This window comes from Aythya fuligula, chromosome Z (assembly GCF_009819795.1).
Source record: "Aythya fuligula isolate bAytFul2 chromosome Z, bAytFul2.pri, whole genome shotgun sequence".
NCBI classification, from domain to species: domain Eukaryota; kingdom Metazoa; phylum Chordata; class Aves; order Anseriformes; family Anatidae; genus Aythya; species Aythya fuligula.
The window spans coordinates 26395201-26422868 of record NC_045593.1 but is presented as its reverse complement, the minus strand read 5'-3'; the positions used below and the strand labels follow the sequence as shown (position 1 = coordinate 26422868).

Below are 27668 nucleotides of genomic sequence, written 5' to 3'. Positions count from 1 at the left end.
TTAAAGGTTTTCCGATTGCTGAACAGATTTCATATATTCATATATATATATTTAAAAATATATAAATCATAAAAATACTTCATATTCCTATCTGTAAAAAAACAGTTTTAGCATATCTTGGAAGTATTGAAACATTGCCTTCTCTACCATAGCTAGCATTATTTTGTACTGAACTTTATCTATCAGCTTTTTAATACAAACAGTAATCTGTATCTTAGTCTTATGTCTAAGCACCCTCTCACATGCAACCTGCTTTGACCATGCTCCAGAGAGATGCAGGCTACAAGATCCATGCTACAAGAGATGCAGGCTGGTAAATCCACAGCATTTGGAATTAGGGATCCAAGTTAAATTACAAATTCTTAGGTCCTGACAAGTATCTATCAACTCTTGCAACATTCTGTGACATGCCTAAGTAATGAAAATGCTTAACATTTTGATTGACTCTAGTTACCTCACATGGCCTAAACCACATCCTGGTTGTGAAGGCCATTTCCCTGTTATTCTTCATTTAAGTATGCTATTGTAGCATACTCAAATGTAACTCAAATATGTATGTAAAGTACATTTAGTAAAAGCATATGTAAGAATAATAAATCTAATTCACACTCAAAAGTAAGTGTTAGTAACACTGGAAGTTAAAAAAACACTTCAGACCAAAAAAAAAAATCACATTTTAGCCTTTATTTAAAAGTGTGCAAAAGATTATTTATTATTTAAATAAAGTGTTTATCTTAATAAAATAAGTTCTCAAATAGTTGGGAGGTAGAACAACATTTCAAGTCATTTTCCCCCTCTGAATGCTTACTATAAACACTTTGTTTTTTAAGGGTAAAAACATGATACATACTTTAGGCCTTGCTACATCAAATTTGAAAGGACTGGGAAGAGGTTTTAATTGTATCTTGATAAAACCTCCCACCAGTGTAAAGGATTTTCACTCAGTCAACAACTTTTATTGACTGAACACTAGTATGAGGTTGGCTCTGAAGCATTCGTCCAACTTGTCCTGCAGGTCTCACAGTAGTAGCACCAGAAGAATGGAGCACAGTTCGAGGATATTTAGCAGCAGTGGCTTGGGATATGGTTTGCTGAAAAGTAATCAGATACAACAAATGGCATTGAAAAAAAACAAAAAAAATCCACTAAAATAGCTTTAAGTGAGCTGTAGATTAAATTCAAGCTGAAATACACTTAAAAAAAAAAAAAAAAAAAAAAGCTCACTTAAGGAAGAAAAAAGGCTTGTTCTCTTTATCTGTAACAGATAATTCTCAGAACCCAAAGAAAAATGCTAAACTTCTGAGCTAACGCCCAGACAGAATAGAATCATGCCAAAGACATCAAAGGCAACAAGAAGGGCTTCTACAAGTACCTCAGTACAGAAGGAAGACTAGGAAACATGTGGGCCCTCTCCTTAAGGAAAGAGGAGACCTGGTTACCTGGGACAGTGAAAATGCAGAGGTACAGAATGTGTTTTTTGCCTCAGTCTTTACCAGCAAGACTGGCCTTCAGGAATTCCCGGTCCTCTTTAACATCTTCATCGATGATCTGGACGAGGGCATCGAGTGCACCCTCAGTAAGTTTGCAGATGACACCAAGTTAAGTGCGTGTGTCGATCTGCTCGAGGGTAGGAAGGCTCTGCAGGAGGATCTGGATAGGCTGCACCGATGGGCTGAGGTCAACTGCATGAAGTTTAACAAGGCCTAGTGCCGGGTCCTGCACCTGGGGCGCAATAACCCCAAGCAGAGCTACAGGCTGGGAGAGGAATGGTTGGAGAGCTGCCAGGCAGAGAAGGACCTGGGAGTGATGGTTGATAGTCGGCTGAATATGAGCCAGCAGTGTGCTCAGGTGGCCAAGAAGGCCAACGGCATCCTGGCTTGTATCAGGAACAGTGTGACCAGCAGGGCTAGGGAGGTGATCGTCCCCCTGTACTCAGCTCTGGTGAGGCTGCACCTCGAGTACTGTGTTCAGTTTTGGGCCCCTCGCTACAAGAAGGACATGGAGGTGCTCGAGCGGGTGCAGAGAAGGGCGACGAAGCTGGTGAGGGGCCTGGAGAACAAGTCCTACGAGGAGCGGCTGAGGGAGCTGGGCTTGTTCAGCCTGGAGAAGAGGAGGCTCAGGGGCGACCTTATCGCTCTCTATAGGTACCTCAAGGGAGGCTGTAGCGAGGTGGGGGTTGGTCTGTTCTCCCACGTGCCTGGTGACAGGACGAGGGGGAATGGGCTAAAGTTGCGCCAGGGGAGGTTTAGGTTAGATGTTAGGAAGAACTTCTTTACTGAAAGGGTTGTGAGGCACTGGAACAGGCTGCCCAGGGAAGTGGTGGAGTCACCATCCCTGGAAGTCTTTAAAAGACGTTTAGATGTAGAGCTTAGGGATATGGTTTAGTGGGGACTGCTAGCGTTAGGTCAGAGGTTGGAGTTGATCTTGAGGTCTCTTCCAACCTAGAAATTCTGTGATTATGTGATTCTGTTCCAGAGGCCAGGCTGAATGGCTGGAGCAAGGAAGATGTACCTTTGGTGGACGAGGATCAGGTCTGGCAATACTTGAGCAAACTGGACCCATCCAACCTAGTCCTGAACAACCTCCAGGGATGGGGCATCCACAACTTCCCTGGGCAACTTTGTCCAGTGCCTTATTGCCCTCTAAATGAAGAATTTCATCCTAACCTCTAAGCTCAATCTCCCCTCTTTAGTTTAAATCCATTCCCTCTTGTCCTGTCATTATCTGCCTGAGTAAAAATTTACTCTCCATCTTTTTTATAAGCCCTCTGCTGCAATGAAAACTCACAGAAGATCTGGCCAAGAAAGGGACAGCCAGAACTACTCTGCCTATGAAATAATTAATAAAGAAACAAGGCAGATAAAGTGGCAATGTTTACATCCTCTCCTCCCTTCACTCTGTAGTCATTCTACCCAGCCCAAAGACAGTACTGCACATTATTTTAAGCAGACCTCAAATCTGAGCCTTGTCTAATTGTCTCTTCATCTTGGTCATTTCTATTTAAAATTTTACCAGGTATGTTGCATTCAGAATATTGTTACAAGCATAATTCTGACTTACCTGAGTGACTGGATGGTGTTTTTCAACAATGACTGAACTCATGGGTGGAGCAACTCCCATCACTGCTAAACTACCACAAATTCTGTGTTTTTGTCCCATATCAGATCGGCCTGTGATTCGAGCAGTGATTGTTCTTCCTGCTTTCTGCTGAGCAGATGTTATTACTTTTGCCATGGGCTATAAAAAAAATAATATATATATATATTAATTGCTAACATTTGTAAATCTAGTATTTACAGTGCTTTCGTATGTCCACCTAGTTTTACTAGCCACTTGCCTAACAGAACATGGGACACTGCATGTAATATAGTTGTGTTACATGGGACTGAGTTTGCACCATCTGGTTGCTACCTGGTTAATTCTGTATTTTTCCACAGAGAAAGTGTTTAGTGTGAATGACTACTATACTATGGGGAGTAAGGCTAATCTGACAAAAATCAAGCAGGATGCATAGTTCAGCTTTGCTCACTGGCTGCATGCTCTACTGACAGCTGCAGGCACTTCTGTCACCCTGGCCCATCCTTCTAGCAGTGACAGCAGATGCAATAAGATGTTGCATCTTGCTCTATTGACTAGTAGTAAATTATCCAATGGGAATAGAAAAGGAGATAAATGTAGAGGATCCTTGAGACAAGTTAAAAGGATTAGCAAAAGCCACGTTTTTTTTTTTTTAAGAACAACACTGTATCATATGAAACACCGGTTGTTCCTGTTACACTACATGTAAGTGCATATGCACTATTTTGTTCTTCGTTGTTCTTCTTTTTCTTTGCTCTAAAGTCAGTTAAAACTCCTCCTAAGAAAATTGGGTTTTCTGTAACATAAATGAGCATTTACAAGCTAGTGTCTTCATACATGTAAGTGAACTCCATGGCACCTTCGTTGACTACACACTTGTGTTGCACTGAAAAAAAGTGGAAATAAAATAATATCTAAACTAAAATTTATCGTGATTGTCTTAAAATACAAAACAAATTAATTTTAGCAGGTTACCAGTTTTTGAGTTGATGTCACCCCAGATCCTGCAGCTGTGCTACTGATGATTACTGGAGAATCAGAATCTAGCCTGGTCTGAGAAGTGCTTGCATGACCCAGATGGGTAGAAAACTGAATGAAATCAGAGTTTAAAGAATAAGTATAACATTGCCCAAAATACAATTTTACTCCTCAGATAGACATTTTTTTTCAAATGTTTTATTACTGTTTTTAATTTTTTTGTTTCAAATGTTTGTCCAAGTATTGCAGGAAACGGAGTGAATAATATTTGATATTGTTAGAATGGAAAATTGGGAAAATAGGCAAGCATGTCTTCTCCAATCTAACCTGTACCCTAGTGCGGAATTATTTTACAGTCACTATGTCTTCAGCATGACTTTGTGTATGTCCAGAATTTTCAGGCTACTGGATAATTTGACATGGCAGGACAGTAAGTTGAGTTTCCTCAGAGTCCATATACATTACATTTTTAAAAAAGAAGTTTCGAGAGAAGCCTGCCTTTTTTTTTTTTCCCCAGACGGCAGCAAGCTTAGCTTCTTTGGCAAACAGGTGTTTAACAACTTTTTTTTTTCCCAGAAAGAATGTTAGAGAGCAAATTCTGCTTGTTATAGTGACCTTTTCTTCAGCAGCTTAATGCATTTTCTCTAAAATTAAAACAGCTAAATGTGAGTATATCAAGTCATAGCAACCATGACTTAATCACTTCAATTATATGATGAAGTCTGGACATACACATAGGTTTCTTTTTATCCTTAGACTGAGTTCAATTTCCTCCAATTAATGGGCTATTATATTTATCTTCAAAAAGCCCCAGGCCCCAACACAGGAAGTGTGTTTTCACCACTGGTGAATACAGTTCTATTCCAGGTACACACTTACCAAGTCATCCATCTGAAGAGCAGATGCTGGTGGAGGTGGTGGTGAGGGGGGATTATATTGTGAAGGAGGTAGTATTCCTGCAACAATGGCACCATTATCATCTCTCCTACTTCCTATATCTATTATTTGAAACACAAAGTAATGGGATCAACACATAATTTAGCAAACCCTAAGGGGAAATGACGTAACTCACAGCAAAAAGTTTACTATTCTTCTGGGATTTCTGTATAATTTATTAAAGGATCACTCTGTTCTCTATAGATACATCTATCTACACACACAAACATAAATCTTTCTGTATTTGACCCTTCTTTTCAGAAGCTTTTCAGAAGTATTTTCAGGGGGCTTGTTTCTGTGTTATGCCTCAACTCTTGTGCACTTGTCACATTACAGTGCAAAGAACTGAGGTTCTGAATTCTGATTTCCAATACTAAATCCATTGTGAAAGAGCTGCCCTTACACGAAGGTCCAAAAGCTAGTTCAAACAGAGAGCAATCAGTGAAGGAGGGAAAGGCCATACTGAGCTTCTGGCAGGGCATACGATCCTTAAGAAGATTCATTGTCAGGAACACAAACTGTTATTTTAACTTTCTCAAGAATGTACTGCAATTTTGTAGATTATGCCCAGCAACCACCTCATCGGCAAGGACAATGGCTGCAATACCGGCTATGTCATGGCTGTAGGATTGAGAGATTCTATGGGTGCCCTACAGTCCTCATCCCCCCCTCAATCTGGGTCAGCCTGATTAAGTGCAAACTCTGTTTAGGATGTAGATTGAGAGTGGGCTAAGCAGCAGCCTTCTGTCTCTCAGTGCAGATATCTTGAGGACATCAGATCTGCAGACCTAAGCACAGAATCTTTTCAAGCAGTTTCAGCCTTTTCCTTTAGAATACAAGCTTCCTTAAGGGACACAAAGAGAAATATTTTATTTTACTCTATTTCTAAGGCAGATGATGGTATTAGGAATTGTGCTCATTCCAGGGACCTGAGTGACACCATGGGACAGCTCCTTTTTTGTTGTTCTTTTAAACTAAGTAAGACAAATACAGTAAGTAAAGTACTTAAATCAGTACAATACTTGAGGATTTCAAGAGTGAAAACATGCGATAATACACATTTTGTACAAATAATGCATATATACATGCACTTTAAACTTAAACGCAGACAGGACTAATGCCCACTTACAAACCAATCTGATCTGATTTATGTAGTAACAGAATGTGAATTCTTGTGGCTCCAAGTTAAAAATCTTCTAAGTAATAATAATAAAAAAATCACCCACGATTAAATCAGCCACAGATTTTGGATCATCAACACTGACTCCAAATGCTATGGTCCCGTTAAAGTTGCAATACTTGCATACTGTTAATAACCTACTGATAAATCTGTTAAGGAGTCAAATTCTGCTTTTACTTGCAGTGACAATAGGTGGCACTGCAGTGTTTGTATAAATGCATAATTGACTGGCACATAGCATTTTTAAGGTCCACAGATTACAAACTAGAACAAAACAGAATAATCATCTCTCTCATGTTTTAAACCCTCTGATGTCCTCATCAGTCTTGTTATACCTGAGCAGAAATGCAAGTAAGCAGTTATTCAACTATGTTAAATCATTCTGTAACTGTCTTCATTAAAAGCACTGCCTAGCTGCCACAAAAAAAGAGACTAGCACGGCTGGGGCATGGAAGAGCATGGTATAGGAAGCAATGGAAGAAGGCAGGCATGGGACCAAGAACACCTGAGACTATGAGGTGTTACGAAGCCTGATGAGCAAATACTACAGTGACCACAGAAGATTATGCATCATGCTGGAAACCTGAAAAACTGGGTGCAGGTGCTCCAGCAGTGTCCAATACAGCAAAATCACTAGGTACCACTTCTGCATCATACCAAATCAAGCAAAATGTTTGATACATGAAACCCAGAGATTGGTCACAGCATCTAGAGTTCATTTTCCTTTATTCCCTTCCCACTTACCCTTTTCTTCTCAAGTTTACAGAAACAAGGCTTTCCTATTTCACACCACTCATCATCAGCTGTGAGACCCACTGGTAGTGAGACACATTTTTGTATGAATAATGTAAGATAAAACTTGAGAGAGCGGTTGTTTCTACACAGAGAAAAGTAGAGTACTTGGGTAATGCCCTGAAACTTTATTCACGATTCCTTGAAGATACTGAATTGATTCATTCTATTCCTCAGATACTGATCCTATGTTTGTACTAGCACACAGCTACCATACTTAGCCAATGTTATACTTGATTTCCCTAAGCAATTGAAGAAAGACTGTTTATGTTTAACAGGATCTGACAGCTACTGAAATAAGTGCCTTATATCTTCTTTATTTTTTTTTCTTCTTCTTCTTCACACCTACATTTAGGCCCTAAGATTTGTGAGGAGGAATTTCTCTGAAGTACTTCAGAAACTTCTGGTATAAGATTGTTAAGAGCTTAGGAACTGAAGTTACCTGTCTAAGGCTATTAACTGCTGCCAGTATAGCTGGTTGCTAAGACACACATACAGGTGCAGAAGATCTGCTGGCAGAGATATTAATCTTTGATGTAGGCTGCTGCACCACTAAGATCATGCTTCTAATGCTGTATGCTGTCTCATTTTGAAGGTGTGAATTTATTACATCAGTAGGGGTGTTCAGCTCTTTTCTGCATAGCTACAGAAGCGTTACGAATGTGCAGCTGTGACTACACTGGTCTTTCCTGTTCCAGCACAGCACTCCTAGTAAATACAGAACCCAGGAGACTTACTTGCCCTTTTTGCATAAACAGGCAAGATTAAGAACAAAGACAGAAAAGTCTGGGAAAAGCATATTTGTTGCACACTAAGATTCCAGAGAACATAACAGGGTTTTGCAGTATTTTCCTTTGCCATAACCTGGGTGCTGACAGAATTCTTGGTAATCTTCCAGAGTATTCTAAGAAGCTTGCCAACTCTAGCTTCTTGTTCTGCTTTTCAGTTGCAGATTACCACACCCAGAGCAAGGCCTGATGAAGGAAACCTGCTCTACTCTTCTAGCAGTGAGAAGTTCAGAAAAGTATTTCTTAACATATTCAGTGGGACTTTTTAAAGCAATAACAGTTTGATAAAGTCTGTATTGCCATTAAGTCCTCATACTTAAGAAAAAAAAGGAGAATCCTTTAAAGGAAATAACAAGACAACAAACAATAACAACAAAACCCACGAACTACCAAACCAGGGCTACTTTTTATACTGACCGGGATCTCCCCTGCTGTCCTTGCCCTGAAACATGGTCATTGCTTCCAGATTCAAAGCACATACGCCACGCATGAAGGCTTTCTTCATGGTATCTTCATACTGTTCTCTTTCACTGTGCAGTCTCAGAATCTCAGCTTTTGTTTGCTCCAAAGTAGCAGTTAGCTACAAAAAAAGAATATGGAAACAGCTGTCTTGTACTTCTGAATGCAAGGTATGAACGTAATTCCTCAATCAGCTTTAAAAGTCACTTACTATGTTTACAAAGAGAAGCATTTTTACTTCAGAATATCTCGTTTGCCAGGGATAAACAGCTAGTTATCTGTCAGTTGCTTGTACTACGGCATGTTATTTCTACTTGAGCAAACCAACAAAAAGAACACTTTTGAAAGGATTGCTAGACCCTAACCAACTATGCAGAAACTTATCTTGCCAGATTTTGTCTTCCAGAAATTATGCATGTTGGCAAAGCTAGATACCCTCAGGAATCTAGTTTCCCAAAACACTCCAAAGAGTGAGGGTTAGAATACTATTTAAGCATAAAGTGAATTGTCATCAGCAATCCCACTTTTCTGGCCTTTGAAAATAACTAAAAATACTAAGAAAAGATAAACCAAGTTAATCTTGTAACTCACTACTTACTGATTTTGCTTTTTCCCTTTGTTGCATTTTCCAAAATTCATCATCCTCAGGTAGGGTTCATATTATTTCAAAACACAACTCCCACTGTTTGAAATGACTCATTCTGTTTGGAATGACTCAGTCACTTATCAGAAACTGAATTTTCTGAACTGTAACTTTAATTTTCCAAGTATGGTACATACAGCTGTATGTACCAGAGTCAAAGGACATTATTTCATTGCAACTGTGGCTGGTAAGTCACATTTGGTAAGAGTTCTTAAAAATTCTAGGTTTAATTTATTTCTGAAATAGAAAATGCATCTTAGAAAATGCTTTAAAAATGCATCTTTTTACTTAACAAGCACTAGTGTGTATGTTGACAACGTACCTTTACCTTAACCTTTGAAAATTCTTCAACAAGTGTAATTGGCAAGCTGATGAGAAAACCAGCCTTTAACAGAACGTCTGTTATAAAAAAAATACTGTATTCTGCATGGTCATTAAAAATAATAATAGTCTTGTATTTCTCTTACGACTTTGTTCTTTAGTGAGGCCTCAACCTGCATAGCAAATACTAACGGTGTATTCTTAGGAAAAAAGAATAACCTCTATTGGTGGGCAAATAGTTTTTTAAGAACTTGTTTCAGTAATGGTCCCATTTACTTCACCTGTGTGCACAGATCAGCAACATTTTACATCAAAGGCTGGGGAAAAAACATCATATAAGGCAACCATCCATAGGAGAGATCCTAGATCTCCTTATGTCTTTTCCTGTATATGAGAGCTCTTCTTTGCTGGAAGGTCATCGGTTTTTTCAAGCTTTCTGAGAAAGTGGGAGTGAGGCATTGAGGGAAGGAGTAGAGGAATGAAAAAAGAAACCTCATTTTACCTCTGCAATTTTGGCTTCATAATCATTGGTGAGCTGAACACAGACATCTTCTGCTCGTAGCTGACAGGCTTTTGCTACTTTTTCTTTCCATCTTTCTTCACTAAGAGAGCGCCACGCTGTCCATACTTTCTTCTTCAAAGCTGCCTGGAATTGTCTGTCTGCTATTCTGTTCGCATATTCCTTAGGAAACAAATAGAGCAAACTTGCACGTGTTTAAAGTACGGTTAAAAACTTAAGTACTTAAGAGACTGGGGATGGCTGTTTTGCCACATATTACATAGACCACAGTAAGAATAACCAAGTGACATGTTTGTGTACTGCTTCGTTGTGGCATACTGCATCAACATCTCAATGTTTCCGCCTGCACATAAGTTGAGAAGCATTACTGTCCTCAGCATTGGAAAACACAGTGAACTAGGTTACACAAAGCAGTGTCAATAAACCTGAGTCTACCCAGAATACGTACCACTACACAAAGGGCTTGAATATCAACTTGTCCTTTTTAACAGTCTAGATTGGGAGAGGTTTGCAGTCTTGACATGGGATCCTTATTTTCTGTCATACTTAGTTTAGCAGGGTGTTTACAATGTCTGATACAATGCCCAATATTTTGCATGTGACTATCTCTTAACTAGTTCAAGTTTTGGCAACTGAAGTTTTAACTGTGAAATTGGGTGCCCAAAATGTAAGATGTGGTATTTAATAATTTCATTTTCTATTTAATAATTTCAATTTCATTGCTCAGAAGTTATTTGTTTAAAATTTAGAAAGATTCCCTCCTCACTTACTTCAAAATGCAGATACTAGTGATTTGTTGCAAGCTGATAACAGTAATTGGAACCAATATTGAAAACAAGTGTGTTTTGATTTTTTCCTGATCCCAGAGAGTATTCTGACAGCAGCATTTTTTTAAAAAGGATTGATGCTTTCAAACTGTATTTTTGACATTGCCTAAGACATCAAAACAGGATCACTGCCATTTCTTCCAGCTGTAACAGGAACTGCACCAACTCTGACTTTTGAGTTCAAAGGTTTCATTTTCATTACATTTTTATTTTGCACACATACCTCTTGTTTGGCTTTAAGTTGCTGAATCCGCCACAATGTAAACTTTCTCATTAACTCTATTCTCTCCTTCTTCATCTCTAATGCTTGGGTCAAGTTAGTAATGACCTGCAAAAATATTAATATTATTTCAGTAGTTATGATCTTAGTACAGTCAAATAGAACATACTTTCTACATCAGTTATTTTCACTTAAAGTATTTACTTTTAGCAGCAGCTTTTTACTAAATCTTCCCCTTACTCTAACCAAGTAGGAAACAACAATTAAGAGTTCAAATCAGGAATAACATTCAACTCTCACTGAGACTCTGCAGCACTTAATACACTTACTCTTTAATTATACGAAAAGTTTATTTGACTTGTTATTTCATCCTACATCTGCGGGCTTCTGTTCATCTCCTTACAATCATACATTATTGTAGCATAAGGTCAGAAGAATCATTAATTTGCAAGGAGAATTTTGATGCACCAGGAACTATTGGTATTATTGTTTGCTTTAGTGTACTGTTAATGGAAGTGTAAAGAAATAGCTTACCTGCAGAAAATTTATTTAATTTTCTGAATAGAATAAGCAAGCTAAATAGTTGCTCAGAAATAGAAAAATCAAATTAACAATGGTTAAACTTAACAGAAGTTAAAACAGTTAACCTACTGAAACTTACAGCTTCAAAGATCTTGAGAAAGATCCCACATAGGACTAAAGCTACCAAAAAAATCTGAGGTACATTGATCTACGGGGCAGAGAATTCAGCTGGGGACTACTACTACCAACTCATATAAATAACAGAAGTAGCTGAGGTTCCCTGATTAAAAATTAGGCATGATGTAAATGGGATATCGAATCACTCAGCATTTCTGTACATTTTTTGCTAATCTCTTAAGCTAGATTCTGCCCTCAGTCACTTCTGAGCAATTCCTGTGGGTAACAGTGACAAATTCTTGGGACTCCTGGGAGTAAATTCCATTTAAAGGTATTTTAACTACCGCATAAAAGTTTTGAAGAGCAATATTTATGCTATCATCGAACACACACACTGATAAACAAACAATACTCAAAAATTACTCTGAAATGAATGCGGTTATCTGACTAATAGTACAAAATTCCTAAGTTTCAATGCAGAATTTCATACAATTTCAGTCAAGACTATAATAGACATGTGATCGACCATAATAGATTTGTGATCTTCACATCATAAGTTAACAACAATAGACACTAGGTTTAAAATGCAAACCATGTAAAATATTTACTTACATGTTAAATTTCCATTGTTAGTAGATTATTAGCAACAATGATTCATTTTTTCACTACACAATCTAAATATATTATTTACTTCTCTATGTTACTAGTTGCAAGAATTGTTGTTCAAACAGATAGTGCCATTAAGTTGGTGTACTTTTTTTTTTTTTAAAAAGAGGACAATTTGATCTATGAAATTGAAATACTACCTCATCTTTTCTGCCTATAGAGATTTCATACGTATGTAGCAATTCTTTCAAGTTTTCCATCTGATTGGTTAATTGTCTCACATGTGCAGCATGTTTCTCTTTTTCTTGTCTCATTTGAAGCTTGTGATGTTCGATAAAATTCAGCCTCCATTTTCTCAATTCAGTCAGAACATTTGTCTGAAAAGTTAAAGGCATGACAATAGTGAAGTTAGTAAACTTCTCTCCTCCCCAATCTTTTAATCTTAACACACTCTGCAGTTAAGAAGGCATGAATCTATACAGTGATGCCTCTATCTTGCAGGCTGTTCATGCGTATAAATATTACCAAACAACTATTGAATGACAACAACTGAACATCCCTAATATAGAAAGTTAATCCAAACTTTTTTTTTGAAGTTACAGTGTTTGTAATAAAACAGCCTAGTGCTTACATATAATATGCAAAACCAAAAGAACTAAAACCACAAAGAAAACCAGCATTTTGTAATGCTATCACACTACAGCTTTCCCTACGCATTCTATGACAGCACACTGACATCTGTATTTTATTTTTAAGGAATCTATACAAAATAAATACCTTCAGACTGCCACTCCAGAGATCAAGTATATTTTCTATTTGAGTTATTTTTTCATCAGGTACAGTTAATTCAGTTGTTGTAGTTTCATTGATTTCTCTTGGAATATCTGTGGATCCTTGTGAAGATGTCTCTTCTGAAACAGGACAAAGCCGATCCATATTGGCCTCAGAAGGCTCCTTTACTGACATAAGGTCTAAAAATGAAACAGAGAATAAGGATCAGTACTCTGGGAAGGCTGACTGATCTGCATTCTGGATGTAAGTCAGAAGCCAGGCATAAACAAACAAACAAAAGAACCCCAAACATTTAAAACATCAGAAACCTCTTTTCCTCATGTACACCAAATAGAACCTAATTCAAATCCATGCCTTCAAGACACAGGCATATTTAAGCCAACAGTTACATTGTAACAGTAATCCAATTATAACTACTGCTCCCTTACACAGAATCTTTGAATGTCATTTCATGTTAAAGAGGATGATGACAGGAAGTACCAAGATGGAAAAAAAAAAAAAAAAAAAAAAAAGCACTGCAAGAAACAAAAACTCTCAACATGGATTCCTTTTTGGTTAACATCCAAGGTCAGAAATCTAAAAGCTTTTGCCATTTTCCATAATGAGACTGTAAACTCGCGAAGACAGTGCCATTCTGTTGTGCATTTGTAACATCAAACCATAGGTGTATTTTAATGGTGGCACATACCTGCAACCACAACCTTCTCCCCAGTTCAGAGTTAGTACATAATTCAACTCTTTGTACTATTCCTCTTACAGCCTTTGATATGCTCATCTATTTGTATTTCGAACTATTTAAGAAGGGAAATATCTAATATGAATTTATATAATGCTTTATTCAGTTAGGCCTCACTTTCTGTTAGTGTGACTAGGTACCACTACAACAGAAATTAACACACCCCCAGAAGCTAATGGGCAGGGGTTGAGTTGCAACAGATTTAAAAGTGGGCTAAGACTAAATAAATTCATACTTATGTAAACACAGAAAATGAAAGTATTTAGTTAATCCATACAGAAAAAAATGTTAGCAGAGTTAACAGTTGTATAAAAAACTTGAAAGGATTGTGATTAGCAGATTCCTGGTGTTAATAAAAATAAAGCAGTATTTCAAAAGAATGATTTCCTTCTTTCAAAGAGAGAGGAACCCCTCAAAATTTTGGTGTTCATTTTTGAAAATGAGTATTGCCATTACAGCTGTTTTTATGGTGTATGACATTATTTGTTGTTACAAGCCATCAAAGATAAGTTTAACAGTTCATCACAAAGCAGGATTTTCAGTAGACACTGGAAATGTGTTTCCAATTTAACTCCAGTCAAGGCTGATCCCAAGATCACTGTTGGTGTTAGTTCCCTCAAAGGAAATGAGGATAGAAGACCTGTCTGGCTCATTTTCACTCCCATTAAGTAGTCTGGAGTTGCAACTGTAACACTCGAGCTCCAAAGCATAAGGGAAATGAACTGTGATACAAAAGCCATTGCAACTGCTTTTCACAGATTCTTCCAAGGTAAGGTACAATCAGCTTGAGCTAAAGAAGCTCCATCTCACACACTATTCCTCTAGACTAAATTCTCTAACCCATTACATAAGCTTAAGTCTATAAACACATTCCCAATAATAACAGTACAGGAAGATCTGGGTCTAGCTTTTTGCAATTATTTATGCTGCAAATGGGGAGTATTGCTTAGGTAATGGCAAAGTTTGAGTATTCGTTGCTTGTAACTGTCTCTAAGAAATATGACATTCTAGACAGAAGCATTTCAAGTAACCTTGGATCATCTAGTTTCAGTGATGAAGAATCAGACCGGTGTTTCACAGTATAAAATATTTGGCAGTGTTACTATGATCACAGATTCCTAGTTTTGTCCTTCACCAGTTGTTCTGATTATTGTGTGTCATTGTGTTCTTTCAGTTGTGATGTTGTTGTAAAAAGCATGAAGGTTTCTTTTTTAAATTGTTATTATCAGCTTGGACTAAAAGAAATCCAATGTACACAGCAGTTTCCAACGTATTTACAAGGAAACAGAACATAACCAATAAAAACAGGATACAAAGCTTAGATCCTAGCACTGAAAGTTCATCACTTTTCTTCCTTTTTTCCTACCTTTCCTCCCTATATATACTGATTGTCCTGACTTGGCTTCCATTTGTTTTCATTTTACCACAGGATATACCTTACCCTGAATCCACTGGGTGTATTTCTTACATGTTTGTATGATTATCTCATGTAATCTACACTGGCCTTCCACTATTATCACAATTTTCTAGTTGTATATAGATTTATTCTTACTTTTAAAGCTCTCCTTCTGTCACCTCTATTCCTTACACTTCATTGCATTAATCCATTCAGTTAGTGTGCTATAGGTTATCAAGTACATAGAGCCATTCAAATATAATAAATATAAAAATATATGGCATGTACTTCAAGAAATAATCCCCACATGCATTTGCTCCAACAAATCTCTAGACTGTCTTCTTCCTTATAGTGAGGTAATAAAATTAGCAGTTTTTCCAGATGTCTGTTATCCCCATGCTAGTGGTCTTTTTTTCCTGTGCTGCTCTATTATCTGGCCTTTTCCTGGCCTCATTAATAAGATCTGACAGACTATCATGGAAGCAGCATTCAAATGCAAATAATAATAAAATTCAATTTTATTTATTTTAATATAGATACGCTGTACTTAGCTTACTCTTGACTTCATATTGAATGACAACTACTCAGCACCTTTTAGATTAATTTACTAAAAATGCCTTCTGGAACACCAGGTGTTCCAGAACTTGTGACTGGAACTCTGTCCTCTTGCACTTGCATAACAAATTGAAAAATACAATTATTCAGTGAATCAAGAAGAATTTATTTGGAGTTTAGCCAGATTCAGCATTAGGACTTGTGAAAAAGCAACACAGGATTTTCATCATTGACCCAGGTCAAATGAACTTCTTAGGAACCTGCATTATAAAAACTGCCAACACCTGAAGTTTTATGCTTCAGATGCATACTACGGATTAACTTTTTCTGCTAGTATATGCAAATGTTTGGAATACTAGGTGGCATGTAGAACTGAAATACTACATTTTAGGGGGGAGAGGTGTACTCAGAGAAGAAAGTATATAACATTATAATAGGTACATGTATGTGATCTTAAGATAGTGTTAGAGATTTTCAAACATCATAATCACTTACATACCTAAGGGATTGTATGGCTTTTATTCAATCCAACTCCTGAATGCTTAAATGGACAGCTTTTTCCTAATGTAGGCTTTGAATCAAGTTCTCATGGAGTAAAAAAAAGTAAGTTTTCAGTTCCCCAGCTCATTTCACTCTCCCCATAAATTATTAGATCATTTGTATTCATCATAACAATAGAAAAAAAAATCACAATAAGGCAAAGATTTACCAATTCTTTGTCAGACTGGAAAAAATACATTTTTGAGAGTTTCACTAAAACTGATATTGAGAATGCTTGGTAGATATTCTTAGCAAGGTAAGCCTCCTACTATTTTAATGAAGCTCCTATTCAGGGTTAGTCTTTGAAAGATACCATGTACAACAGTCAAGAGATTTAACAGTCAAGATATTTCTGGACATAAAAGAACAAATTAAAAGCAAATTTCTCCTATTCTCAATGTGAATTTCTACCTGTTTCTTCACTATGGGGGGAAGCTTTTTTTTTCCTTAAAAAATAATTTAAAAGTACTTCTTTCTCTTGACAAGCAAAATATGCCACAGAAGCCATTTATTTTTTCAGATGATTTCAGATATTCTCACTATCTGTTATTAACTGGCACAGGCTAATGGTAGCAATTTGTTAAAATACAGGTATTTTTTAAAAATACTCTGAGTATTAATGGATCAATACTGAGGACTGGTAGACTGAAGAGAAGGAATTTTCCCACTGTTTGGGTATGAGTCATCATTACATATCTTTGCTACAAAGAATTTATTGCTCCACTCTTCCTCTTCTTCAAACTTAATTAACTAATCTGATAATGAGAACAGGAAATTAAAATTTAGTTTCAAGGTTTAAAAGCATTTGGACATTGGATTGAATAGTGTAGAATATTTTATTCCAATTATTTTTCTTATTTAACTGGAAGCTTTTAGTGAACACATGCATAATTAAATTTACTGTAACAAATATAGGTTACCAATAACTGGAATTCTACAATCAGAGTAGGAACATTAACTTCAGTTTTAAAAACCTGAGGAAAAAGTCAAAAAGAGACCAAAGAAACACGAACAACTTTTTCAGAAGGCATCACATGATATTGGCAACTGTTGGTCTCAATACCAACATCACATGGAAAAGCTGTTAGAAAATGCAAGTTTGAATAGCTTTGTGTAAGTGAAAACTTTTAGGTCAACATTACAGAACAGGCCTTCATTTTGTTTTAAAAAGTTAATGAACGTTATACAAATAACATTATTTTGCTTTTTAATACAGCAACAGCATTAGAACATGACAGGGAAAGAATAAATTTCAAGGAGACTGATTTTTAGTAGGAAAAAGTAGTGATGTCAAATGCAAAAACAGAGCTACACACACACGCAAAAAAAAATCAACTGTCCTTTGGAACAACATGTTGATGTACCAGTACCAGAACTATAATATTTAACATGAATTTGGCTATGTTTTCACTGGTCATCTTGTGTCATCCATTAGTATCTGAAAACAAATGGTGTTCTAAGGCCATTAAAACTGTGGCAAACAGCACCCTAATAAGGGATAACCTTGATCCAACACAGAATCACAAAATCACTGAACTGTAGGGGTTGGAAGGGACCTCAAGAGATCTTCAGGTCCAAACCCCCTGCCAAAGTAGGTTCCCTGGAGTAGGTTGCCAAGCTAGGTTCTACATAAGAGTTAGACAGATGATAGTCAGATAACTTTAGAAGTTTAAATAAAAATGTAACTTTCTTTCTACAACTAGATGGTTTCAAGCTCTGTTTCAGGGAAATAAGACCTTTCTCTCCCAGACTGAGAGGAAGAAGAGCCATTTTGAATGGCTCTTAACAAAATTAAGATTAAAGTGAACATGTTTTGTTAAAGTGGTATAGCACTACAAATTTTAATAGTGCACTGTTAATGGAAGCATCATGGGGGCCACTAAAATATTTTTCTTGCCTCAGCCTGAGCAGATCAGGAGTTCCTCCTTTACTGTTTTTAAATCAATTTTTTCAGTTTGAAAATAAAGATATTTATTTTGTATTTTGTGATTGTAGATTGTATCCTTGCAATCTGCTCTTGTTACTCAGCAACATACCACTACGATGGAAACTAGTTCAGAGGAGATGGGCACAGTGATGTGTTCATGAAGCTCAGGGAAGTAACCCTGTTAGAAGCAGTAACCACAGCCATTGTAAAGAAACCTGAACACATCTCAGCACTGGGAAGGACTGAAGGTGGCCTTTTTTCTTTTTTTTTTCCCCTTCTTTTATTTTGATGAATAGCTATATTAGCTCAATGGATCAACTGGTTGTTTAAGTGGCCTTAGTTAATCAAGAAGTAGGAATGTACTCCAACTGTGCTAGCCATATAAGCATGGGAGAAGCACAGAGGGTGCTCAACCTTATACTGAGTATAAACACTGAGCAAACATTAAAATATCTCTGAAGAGCCTGAGCTGGCTTTAACCCACATCTTCCTCCCCAGTGACTTGGGGATAGCCAGTGTCACGACAGGGAGTGAAGATACCAGTAACAAGAATCACGTTTGTATTTTGATCTAACCATATATTACAATTTCTATGCTGTACTTGTGTTACGATTTCAGTATATTGCTGTATCACTCTGCTAAATCAAGACTCTGTGTAACACCTAGTATCTTCAGGTGAGTGGACTGCTATTAAAACCAAAGCTTCCTTCTGCGGAATATCTAAAAGAACCTTATCAGAAACTACTGGACTCTTGACAGTAGCCACAAAATGATCTTTGGCTGTGCAAATCTTAAGACTGCTTAAGAGTTACCTTTTGCTAATTCTACCACAAAACGTAACCAATACTGCCATCCTCACTTTAATCCTTGCTTTAACAGCTTAATACACAACAAAAAGACAACACACGACTTCAGAAGATGTATTTAGTTTTTAGTCATGGCTATTTCTATTACGAAAGTATAAAATAAACATCTTTCAGTGTCTGGATTGTCCTTTGCTACACTAGTAAATTCCTGCCATCAGAATCATTTAGCTCTGATCAGCACAGCCAGTTCTCATACATTAGCTGTAGCCACAAACAACATTTACTCCAATGAAGCCAATTAGCACCAGGTTTACATATCACTTCAAAACTACTTGGAGTCTATCTGTAAAATCATCTACCATTTTATACCCCACAATCCTCTAAAATGTAGAGGAAAATCTGCTCTCAAGGTTCCAAAAAAGGAGTGAACAGAAAAATGTAGACAAGTATTTTTGTGGTAAAGTGACAGACCTTCCGAACAACAGAAACTCAAGTTTTTCCTGATTTTGAAAGTTAATAAATTAAAGCAAAAACAGAAATGATTATTTAGTGTTTCTTTTGAAGTTAAATTAACAAAAAGTTCCTTAAGCTAAATACTTGTGACAGAAACAAGTAACATATAACCAGAAATATCAGTGTTAGTAATGCATCACAAGACATTAAGTTTACTCATCCCTGAATGCCAAGTAATAAAGTAAAATTAGAATAGAGTGGCTGAACTAAAAGAACAAGAATGACATTCACATAGTGACATGAGTAGTGATTCCACAAAGCCCTTTTCAGCTAACATTTCAAAACAATCTTACTTTAAATACTAATTTATCTATCACAGCAGTGCAAGTATTAGCAAAAACAGTTGTGACCTGACAAACTATGAAGCAAGGGCACCCTGTTCTGCATTATTACACCACCTATGTTAAATTTATTATTTTTTTTAAACCTATATTTTATTTTACATTTATTTTAACCTATGTGCCATAGTTGGGAACATTGAGAACTGTCACTACATCAATACTGTCACCTGAAACCTATGTCAGAGAGAACCCTTCAGTGAGTATAATATTCATAAATTTCTTCTTGTGCAAAATATACATGAGTTGTGTATTCTTTTAAAACAGAAACCATAAGAAACTTAAATTTAAAAAGCTGTAATGTTGAATTTGTAAGCTTAACCCGTAGCTTTGCAGGTATTACCTGGAGTCTTACAGTATATGGCATCATCTGTTACACCTGGAAATCGGCCACCTGCTCTCAGGTCGGAGACAGGTTCTGACCACTTCGGGAAACACTGTTCAAACTTTGGAGTCACTACAGCATAACGAAGCAGCTCTTCATACTCATCCTGTCACAAAGTGATGACAAACAATTATAAAGCTACAATTACATTCCTAAAAAATGGCTACATGTAGGAAGAAGTAAAAATGGGTTTAGACAATTCTTTGTATCTTCATATTAGGGTGAATGCTAAGATTTCCCTTAAAGGTGCAAAAGTGAGCTGTTTTCCATTTAGAATTGAGCTATACCAGTTATAATAATTTATTTTTCTCTTGCTTCGTTTTCTGCAACACATTGTTTACAACTAAGCACAAATAAGGAAATAGTTATATCTTAAGATTTTGTTAGATGCCGATCTAGCAAAAAAAAAAATAATAAGAACTTTAAATATGAACAAAAAGAATATAAATAGTTCCATATCATGTAAGCTATTAATCATCTGATGCTATTTTGAGCATTGCTATTACTGCAGAAGATTAAAAAAAAGTACATATTTTTAAAGCAATGACAAAGATGCTACTGAGCAGTCACATTTCACATTCTGTAACATTATAATTGGCTTTACAATTTCTTTGACAGCAATCATCAAAAGATACCTGATTATCCACTAATTTATTAGTAATATTAAGTATATTGTATTTTTATTTAGCTTAATTGTAAAATCCGTTCCCATCAGTGTTATTAATTAAACATTGGAAAAAAAAAAAGCCAATTAGAAAGTATTAAACCAGTCCACCAGCTGTATTTTCTCCTTCACTCAATACTATTTTACTAACTCTAATCAGGATCCTAAAGAGTTCCAATGTCTGAAACAAACTGTAAATTGAAAAACTATTTTTGTCTTCAAGCTGGGGAAAGTTAGAGTGGAAACAATCAGTTTAAGGTATAATGTGTTGTTGAATCTACACAATGTTTATAAACTTTTAGCGTAACCCTTACATTTAAGTCAGTTCAACTAACTAGGGACCATTTTAAGAAGCTAGGTTTTATACATTTTAGCAGAATCCTTTCAGAATTCCACATTGCATCTTCTAGTCTATCATGTCAAAATTAGAAGTCTAAATAATTTCACATTGTATATGAAGCTATACAATATCAAAAAGATATGCTATGTATTTGTAGAGGAAGTATCACAAAAGCATTCTGTGTAAAAGAGAAAAAATGTCACAAATCAACAAGGTTTTTTTTTTTTTTTTTTTAACATTTAACTCATGAAAGGTAAATTAAGTTAAAAGTGAAAAAATGTAGCATAAACAAATAAAACCAGATCAAAACCAAGACATAAACTGGCTTACTTTACAATGCAGTACTTTTCTATATACATTCTTACCATGAGTAAGAATTGGATAATAATCCTGAAAACCACATGTTAATTGTAAGATAATGCTACATCTTATAGTATGAAGGTGACACGCATTAGTAGTTAGGCCATGCTTATTATGCACCTTTACTATGTACTTACCTAAACTCCTTGCTACAAGGTACAACCTTTTACATCCCGTGCTACATGAAGAGCAAAAGATGAGCAAATTGTTTTTAATGACATGTAGTCATTAAAAATTGCTCTTGATGCCCTAACATAAGCCATCCTGCAGTGCATGAGCTCATACTCCTCATACTCAAAACCAAGTCGCTCTTAACAGGTCAATGAAATGACAGAGATAGGTTACAACAAAACAAAACAAAACCTTGGTATTAAGCCCTGCTATTAAAATTTACAAAATTACTTAGTTCAACTGAAGTTGCGTTTTACTGCTCCAATGACTTCAGTGCATTCAAATGTTTTAAGATCAAGATTATAAAGAATATCTTAAAATATTCTATCCACACACACTACTGATTCTACCACTTCCAGTACACATCTGTAGTTTTCTAAAAATAGACAGTTTAGATTCTTTGAGATGCCAGAAGAAAACAGGTAACTTCAGATAAGTTATTTATCCAGGAACAAAATGGATCTTTATAAAATTCTCTACAGCTAAAATTCAGCAGACTAAAAAAGCCAATATATTATTTAACTTAGTTAAATAAATTTAGCTAGTTTTGTTAACCTTAACCTTCTAAAAGAAATTATATATTATGCAGAAGATGTTAGAACATTCTGACCAAAGAGCAACTTAAAACTAATTCTTTCCCAATACAACAAAGACAATAACATGTCAAGTGTGAAAGTCAATCATTTAGAATCGCTGAATTTAAACACTAGCTCACAGTCTATCTTACTACAGACATTCTGAGCAAAATAAAGAAATCAAGTTAAGGCAGGAGATTTATTTAGTCTTTCAAGTTCTAAAACTTAATAAAACTCAAATAATCCACTACGTACACAAATATGCTCTATGCACCAGCAGACAATTTTAATAGGCAGCATCCAGTGAAAAATTTGACAATAAATACTTGTGAATTACAATACTGCAACACTGATGAAATGAAGTTGAACACAAATATAAAAGAAAATACAGTATCCCAATTGTAATCTGAAACTTGAAAGAAAAATATCAGTCCTGCAAACTGCAATTAGACGAATATAAGACAAAGAAATGGTCTGCTATATGATCTCAGTGTTCTTATTTTAGAATAGCGAAATCTTCCCACAGAATTTGGTTATGTGTGCCATTTCATTTGTGTTGAGTTTCAGGAGCCATTTATAGCCTATGTTATGTATTTATCATTCAGATAAAGACAGATTTGTAAATATACTTGGGTAAACAAAGATAGAAGTAGTATTTAAAATTCACAGAAACATCTAAAAACAAGTCATCCAACTGAAATTAGGCAGCTGCTGAGATTTACAGCAATAATCACATCTTCAGCAAACCCAAATCCTTTTCAAATCCAGTTCACTGCAGTAAGAGTGCTGCATGTGAGAACTAAATCGCTGACAGACTAGAAATGTACTCAGTAGCAAAGTGGCCACTCAATAATACCACTCTGCTTTATCATTCTCTACAAGTTAAACTTAGAGCCTCTCAGACAACCCCATTACACAAGAAGATTCTGGTCTTTCAGAATTTGTTGCACAATGACTTTATCCTGTTTTCCAATGACAAAAGTCATTGGAAACACTATGAATTATGATTGATGAATACAGATCAAGAAAACTTACCTATGAGATATGACCACAAACAGAGAAGCATATGAACTACACATATGAATTACCCACAAAGAGTTAGTTTAAAAGGGACAAAGTCAGGAGGAAAAAATAATTTAATGATGCTTCAGCTGTATGTGCCCATTCCACCAGGTGACAGAATTAGAGCTACATTTATACAAGGCAACCAGCAAAACTTCTTATTGCCAAAATTAACCATTTTTGGACAGAACACTAGCTAAGAAAAAAAAATCCACAAAGTACTCAAATAGTAATAACCAACTATTAAAAAATTAAGGATGAAAAGTTACTGCTTTTGAGAGGATAGGACGGCTTTTATCCAGTATCTCTGCATCCTTTGAAAAGGATATTGAGCCCAGAAAAACACACCCCTATGCATATTACAGCTCTGGCATATTTTGACATATTTTATGCAGGAAACAAATGAATATACATGCATTTCCTTCCATCATGTAAGAAACCTCATGTAGCTACACTTCATCCCTCAGAAATACTGGGTTTATACCCTACTTTGTCAAATGTATGCCTCTTGTTAAAACTTAACATATAAAAACTGATACTAGAAAGAAGATAAGGAAGGTATATTATTTTACTTGTAATGATCATTGATTAATCTCTTAAGGTTAGATGTGAATTCACAGAAATTGAAATTTCTTGGGAAATTCACAAAGGAATCCAAATGAATATATTTTAATCTCACATTTTACTTTTGTCTAATTCGCTGCATTCACCAACATTTACTTTACTGCCCAACTAAAACATAATAGAGATGAAAATTTTGTTAGATATCCTCATAATTACACATTTCCAAATAAAATGTTGTAACAGTGAACCAGATGAGGTTGCTTCTTTCCTACCTGAAGATCTGAAGAAACAGAACTGCCCCGAACTGAGTCTTTTGGTAAAACTGGACTTGTGCTTTTCTCCTCATCTGATGACATCCTGCACAAAGTTAGTCTATAAAACAGTAGAAGCTCAACTTCACTTTTTAATTCCAAGGCGTTTACTCATGTTTTTCACAGAAACTCAGATTCTGTTGTAGCAACTACCTCAATGTGCATTGCTGGGGTAACCTGGATGTGTCCTCATTATATGCATCTCTATGAGCACAGACTGGAAGCTATTGAATTGTCTTATCCAAACCACACTCAAAAGCATTAAGACTTTCATTGACTGAGTTCATTTTATTGACTTTCTAAATAAAACGATGGAAAACCCAAAAGAAACAAGTCAGTCAATAGAGAATAACAGAAAATTGTTATGAGTTTAATACCTAATGCTTCATGTAATGCAAAATAAAATTTTACATTAAACATATTGTATTATATAAACATAACTAGAATATGCTCATGGAGAAAAGTTAAAACAGACATATAAAGAATGAGAAAAGACTTAATTTACATATACAGTCCTGTGTCAATTCTTAATTATATTGTTTGGAGCTTATTAGCTTGTTTCAGTACAAAATTCCTACGGAGTTCCACAGCAATGTCTATATTCTACTGTAATTTTCTCCCACACTCCAAGCCGAGATGATGCCCTGATCACTTCAGTTCAATACCTTGAAGCCTTCTCTTAATCATCAACGTCTGTCTCCCTCCACCTTTTCAATTCTGCTTCAGTTGCTGCCTTGTAGGCCCAGGAGGACAGACAGATATTGCAAGCACAGGTAGTGCCTTAGGTTCATGTAACGCCAACTATTCCAACAATATCTAAGCAATATAGTGAAGTATTCTTTGAGGATAAGGGAAGCAGGTAATTTTGTAGAAATGTTAAGGAACTTAAGGACATTCTGAAAAATCTATATATCTTTTAGTCTACTACAGCCTTGATATTAAACTCCAATGAAGAACTGAAGCTCTTTTGGGAAAACTTGATAGAATATGGGGAATAAACTCCAAAGGACATGGAGGGATGGAAGGAAATGAAAGGAGTTACAGAATCGAATGGGAACTCACTATTAAGCAAAGAGAATTCATTAATGAACAAATGGCATAGTAGTATAGTTGCCTGATAAATGTGAAAAGCAGTCACCTGACACATTTCAACAGAGAGTTGTCAGCAGAGTATGCCTGGGAAGACCACCACCATACATAATAAGAGGAGCAGGGTACTTGTTCAGTACAGCTAACAACCATGCAGGTTTAAAATTAGTTTTAGGAGACCTTTAAAACTGTCAATCATAATATTCTCAGTTGTTTACTAAACAGATGCATTTTCTGACAGAAATGTTATTTTTAAATTGCTAGTTGTACTGTCATTAAATCAATGGGAAATATCCTCCTTAAGCAATGATATCACATTTCAAAACATCAAAAAGAAAAAAAAAAAGGCAATAAACTCAGCTCTCTATATGGGAATACAGGTAGAAGTTAATTGTCTCAGTTCTTTGAGTTACTCTAGACATTGATTCTTCCTGCAGCATGGATAAGCATCTATGACTACTAGGAGGCCAACTAAGTTTCACGTGAACACCGATGAGCCTAATGAAGTGGAAAAAGGGTCACTCTTAGGTCACTTCTGCAAAGTTTGTTCATTAATTTAAAACTACTGTTCTGACTTATTTTCAGCCTTCTGAGATTGTACCCTTAACACTCAGTCTAGCATATATAATTCTCTGCATATCATAGAAACTATGCTCAAGTTTGTGGTCCTCCAAAACTCAGCAGGTTCCTTTGACACAAGTAACGTTTACCTTTCCATTCTATACTGCTCTCCGAAGTTAAAAGTGTAGCTTATCTATTTGATGCCACCTTGTGAGAGTCACTGTCAACTCAAGCTCAATGTGCTTGACTTCCCTTACTATCCCTTTTCTTTATTCCTGTGGGCTAGGCCTCCACTGTGCCCATCAGGTCTCCAGCTTGACTGCCTTTACCAACTTGAATATCACTTTAGATTCTCACTACCAGTTTACTGCTTAAATTTTCAGCTTTCCTCACAACATTTGTTTTCCCTATCTGTACCTCCTATATTCCTGCCTATAGTCCAAATTTTAATTGTGGTTATTGCAACATTCCTGTACAAACCCCAATAAACTCAGAATTCTAGAGATCTGCTTACATAGAGAGGAACAGATCAGATTACTATGAGAGCATGAGCACACTTGTTTTAAGCTGACATTTGCAGGTGTCATTGCCAATTCATGCCAAGAATAAGTTATCTGCTTTGACCTGATCAAGAAAATACTGGACAAGTTTCAAAACCAGACATCTGTCAAGGGGTATTAGGTGAGACATCAATAAAGTGATTTGCTGAGATTTAAATAACTAGGTGGCTGGCTACTGGTGAGAGGACCATCTTTGTGCTTACTGTGTTCTCATCTTCCCCAACCACTTGCCAACACACCTATATATAACTTAATTAAAGCACGACTGCTGTTAGCAGTGCTAATTTCCTCCAAACCACACGTGTATAAATAAAATGCTAAGGCAGCTACTTTCAGGATCAGGACCCAACTTTGAAGGTCTCTGGTCTGTCTCAACATGGCTGTTCTTACCATTAAGTATCAATTCCTCGACCCGCGCTTGGAACTTTGTGCTTTTGAGTTTGTTTTTTGACAAGGAGCGTTGCTTTCCAAATAATTTAACACTGCCTTCAGATCAGGGTGCTCCACCCCAGGTGCGGGCTCCGCTCCTCACAGGGCCCCTTTCAACTCGCAAGCACGAAGCAGCACCGCTCAGCCCGCGTTCTCAAGCGGCTCCGCAGCCTCACCCGACGCCTGCAGAGGCGGCAGGGGGCGGACAGCGCGGCGCCAAACAGCGAAACCAAGGCCACGCCGCGGGGCGCCGCGCACAGACCTGGGAGGCACACGGCTGGGCAGCCAGGAGGGCGTACAACTCCGTGCGTGAGCTGATTTTTACATTCTTCCCCCCAAAGCAGAGCCTCCAACGCAGCCAGGCCAACCCCCGGCGGCGCAGCGCCCCGGCCGCCCCCTCGCTCCCCTCTCACCTGCGGGCAACTGCCGCAGCCGGCCGTTGGACGCGACGGTTTCAAACTACCGCAGCGGAAGAAGAAGCGCCCCTCCGATTGGCTCAGCCCGCTTATGCAAAGCACTCTCTGATTGGGCAGCTTGGTGGGAAACGGCCAATTAGACGGCGCGCCGGCCCCCGCCCCCCGCTGCCTCTCGGAGGCTGCCGCGCGCTGATTGGCCGGCGGCGCTCCCGGGGCTGCGGTGCGGGAAGTGGGCGGCCGTTGGTGGCGGGGGGGCGGCCGCTGGGTGGGGAGGGGGAGGTGCTGAGGGGGCCGCGGGAGGCGGGGAGGTCTCGTGGTACCTTTTTGGGGTCGAGGGGTGCTCACGGAAAGACTGTTTTTAAATTTTTTTTTTCCTGGTTGGAGAATTGCTGCCGAAAGATATTTTTGTGTTAAGCGAATTTAAAATAAATAAAATAAAATAAAATAATTGTTGGAACTCCTTCATTCGTAAACGTTTCCAGTTACACCAATGCACCAAGCTAGAGGAAATTCCCTAAATGGCTGCTTTAAGCGGTTGGTGCAGTGATGTTATGAATCACGGAATCACAGAATCGTCTAGGTTGGAAGAGA

The 27668-nt window shown here is 37.0% G+C and overlaps 1 protein-coding gene across 1 annotated transcript; it reads right to left on the bottom strand.

The window, feature by feature from the left end:
* Positions 1–692: 692 nt before the first annotated feature.
* Positions 693–27098, bottom strand: POC5 (POC5 centriolar protein). The gene is made up of 12 exons (XM_032206556.1): positions 27075–27098; positions 23984–24083; positions 19934–20081; positions 12765–12958; positions 12188–12364; positions 10746–10850; positions 9678–9857; positions 8170–8332; positions 4936–5054; positions 4054–4167; positions 3061–3237; positions 693–1091 (listed from the first exon to the last, which is right to left on the bottom strand). The coding sequence occupies exons 2-12, from the start codon at positions 24065–24067 to the stop codon at positions 942–944; spliced, it is 1611 nt and encodes a 536-aa protein (XP_032062447.1). The 5' UTR covers positions 24068–24083; positions 27075–27098; the 3' UTR covers positions 693–941.
* Positions 27099–27668: the final 570 nt, after the last annotated feature.

Bases quoted from the DNA above. Each gene is read 5' to 3' on its own strand.
- POC5 (XM_032206556.1), bottom strand. From the start codon at position 24,067: ATGTCATCAGATGAGGAGAAAAGCACAAGTCCAGTTTTACCAAAAGAC. The intron at 4,168-4,935 runs GTAAGTGTGTAC...GATTTCATTCAG, and splicing joins CTCTTCAGATGGATGACTTG to TTTTCTACCCATCTGGGTCA. The intron at 3,238-4,053 runs GTAACCTGCTAA...TTTTTTTTATAG, and splicing joins TGACATCAACTCAAAAACTG to CCCATGGCAAAAGTAATAAC.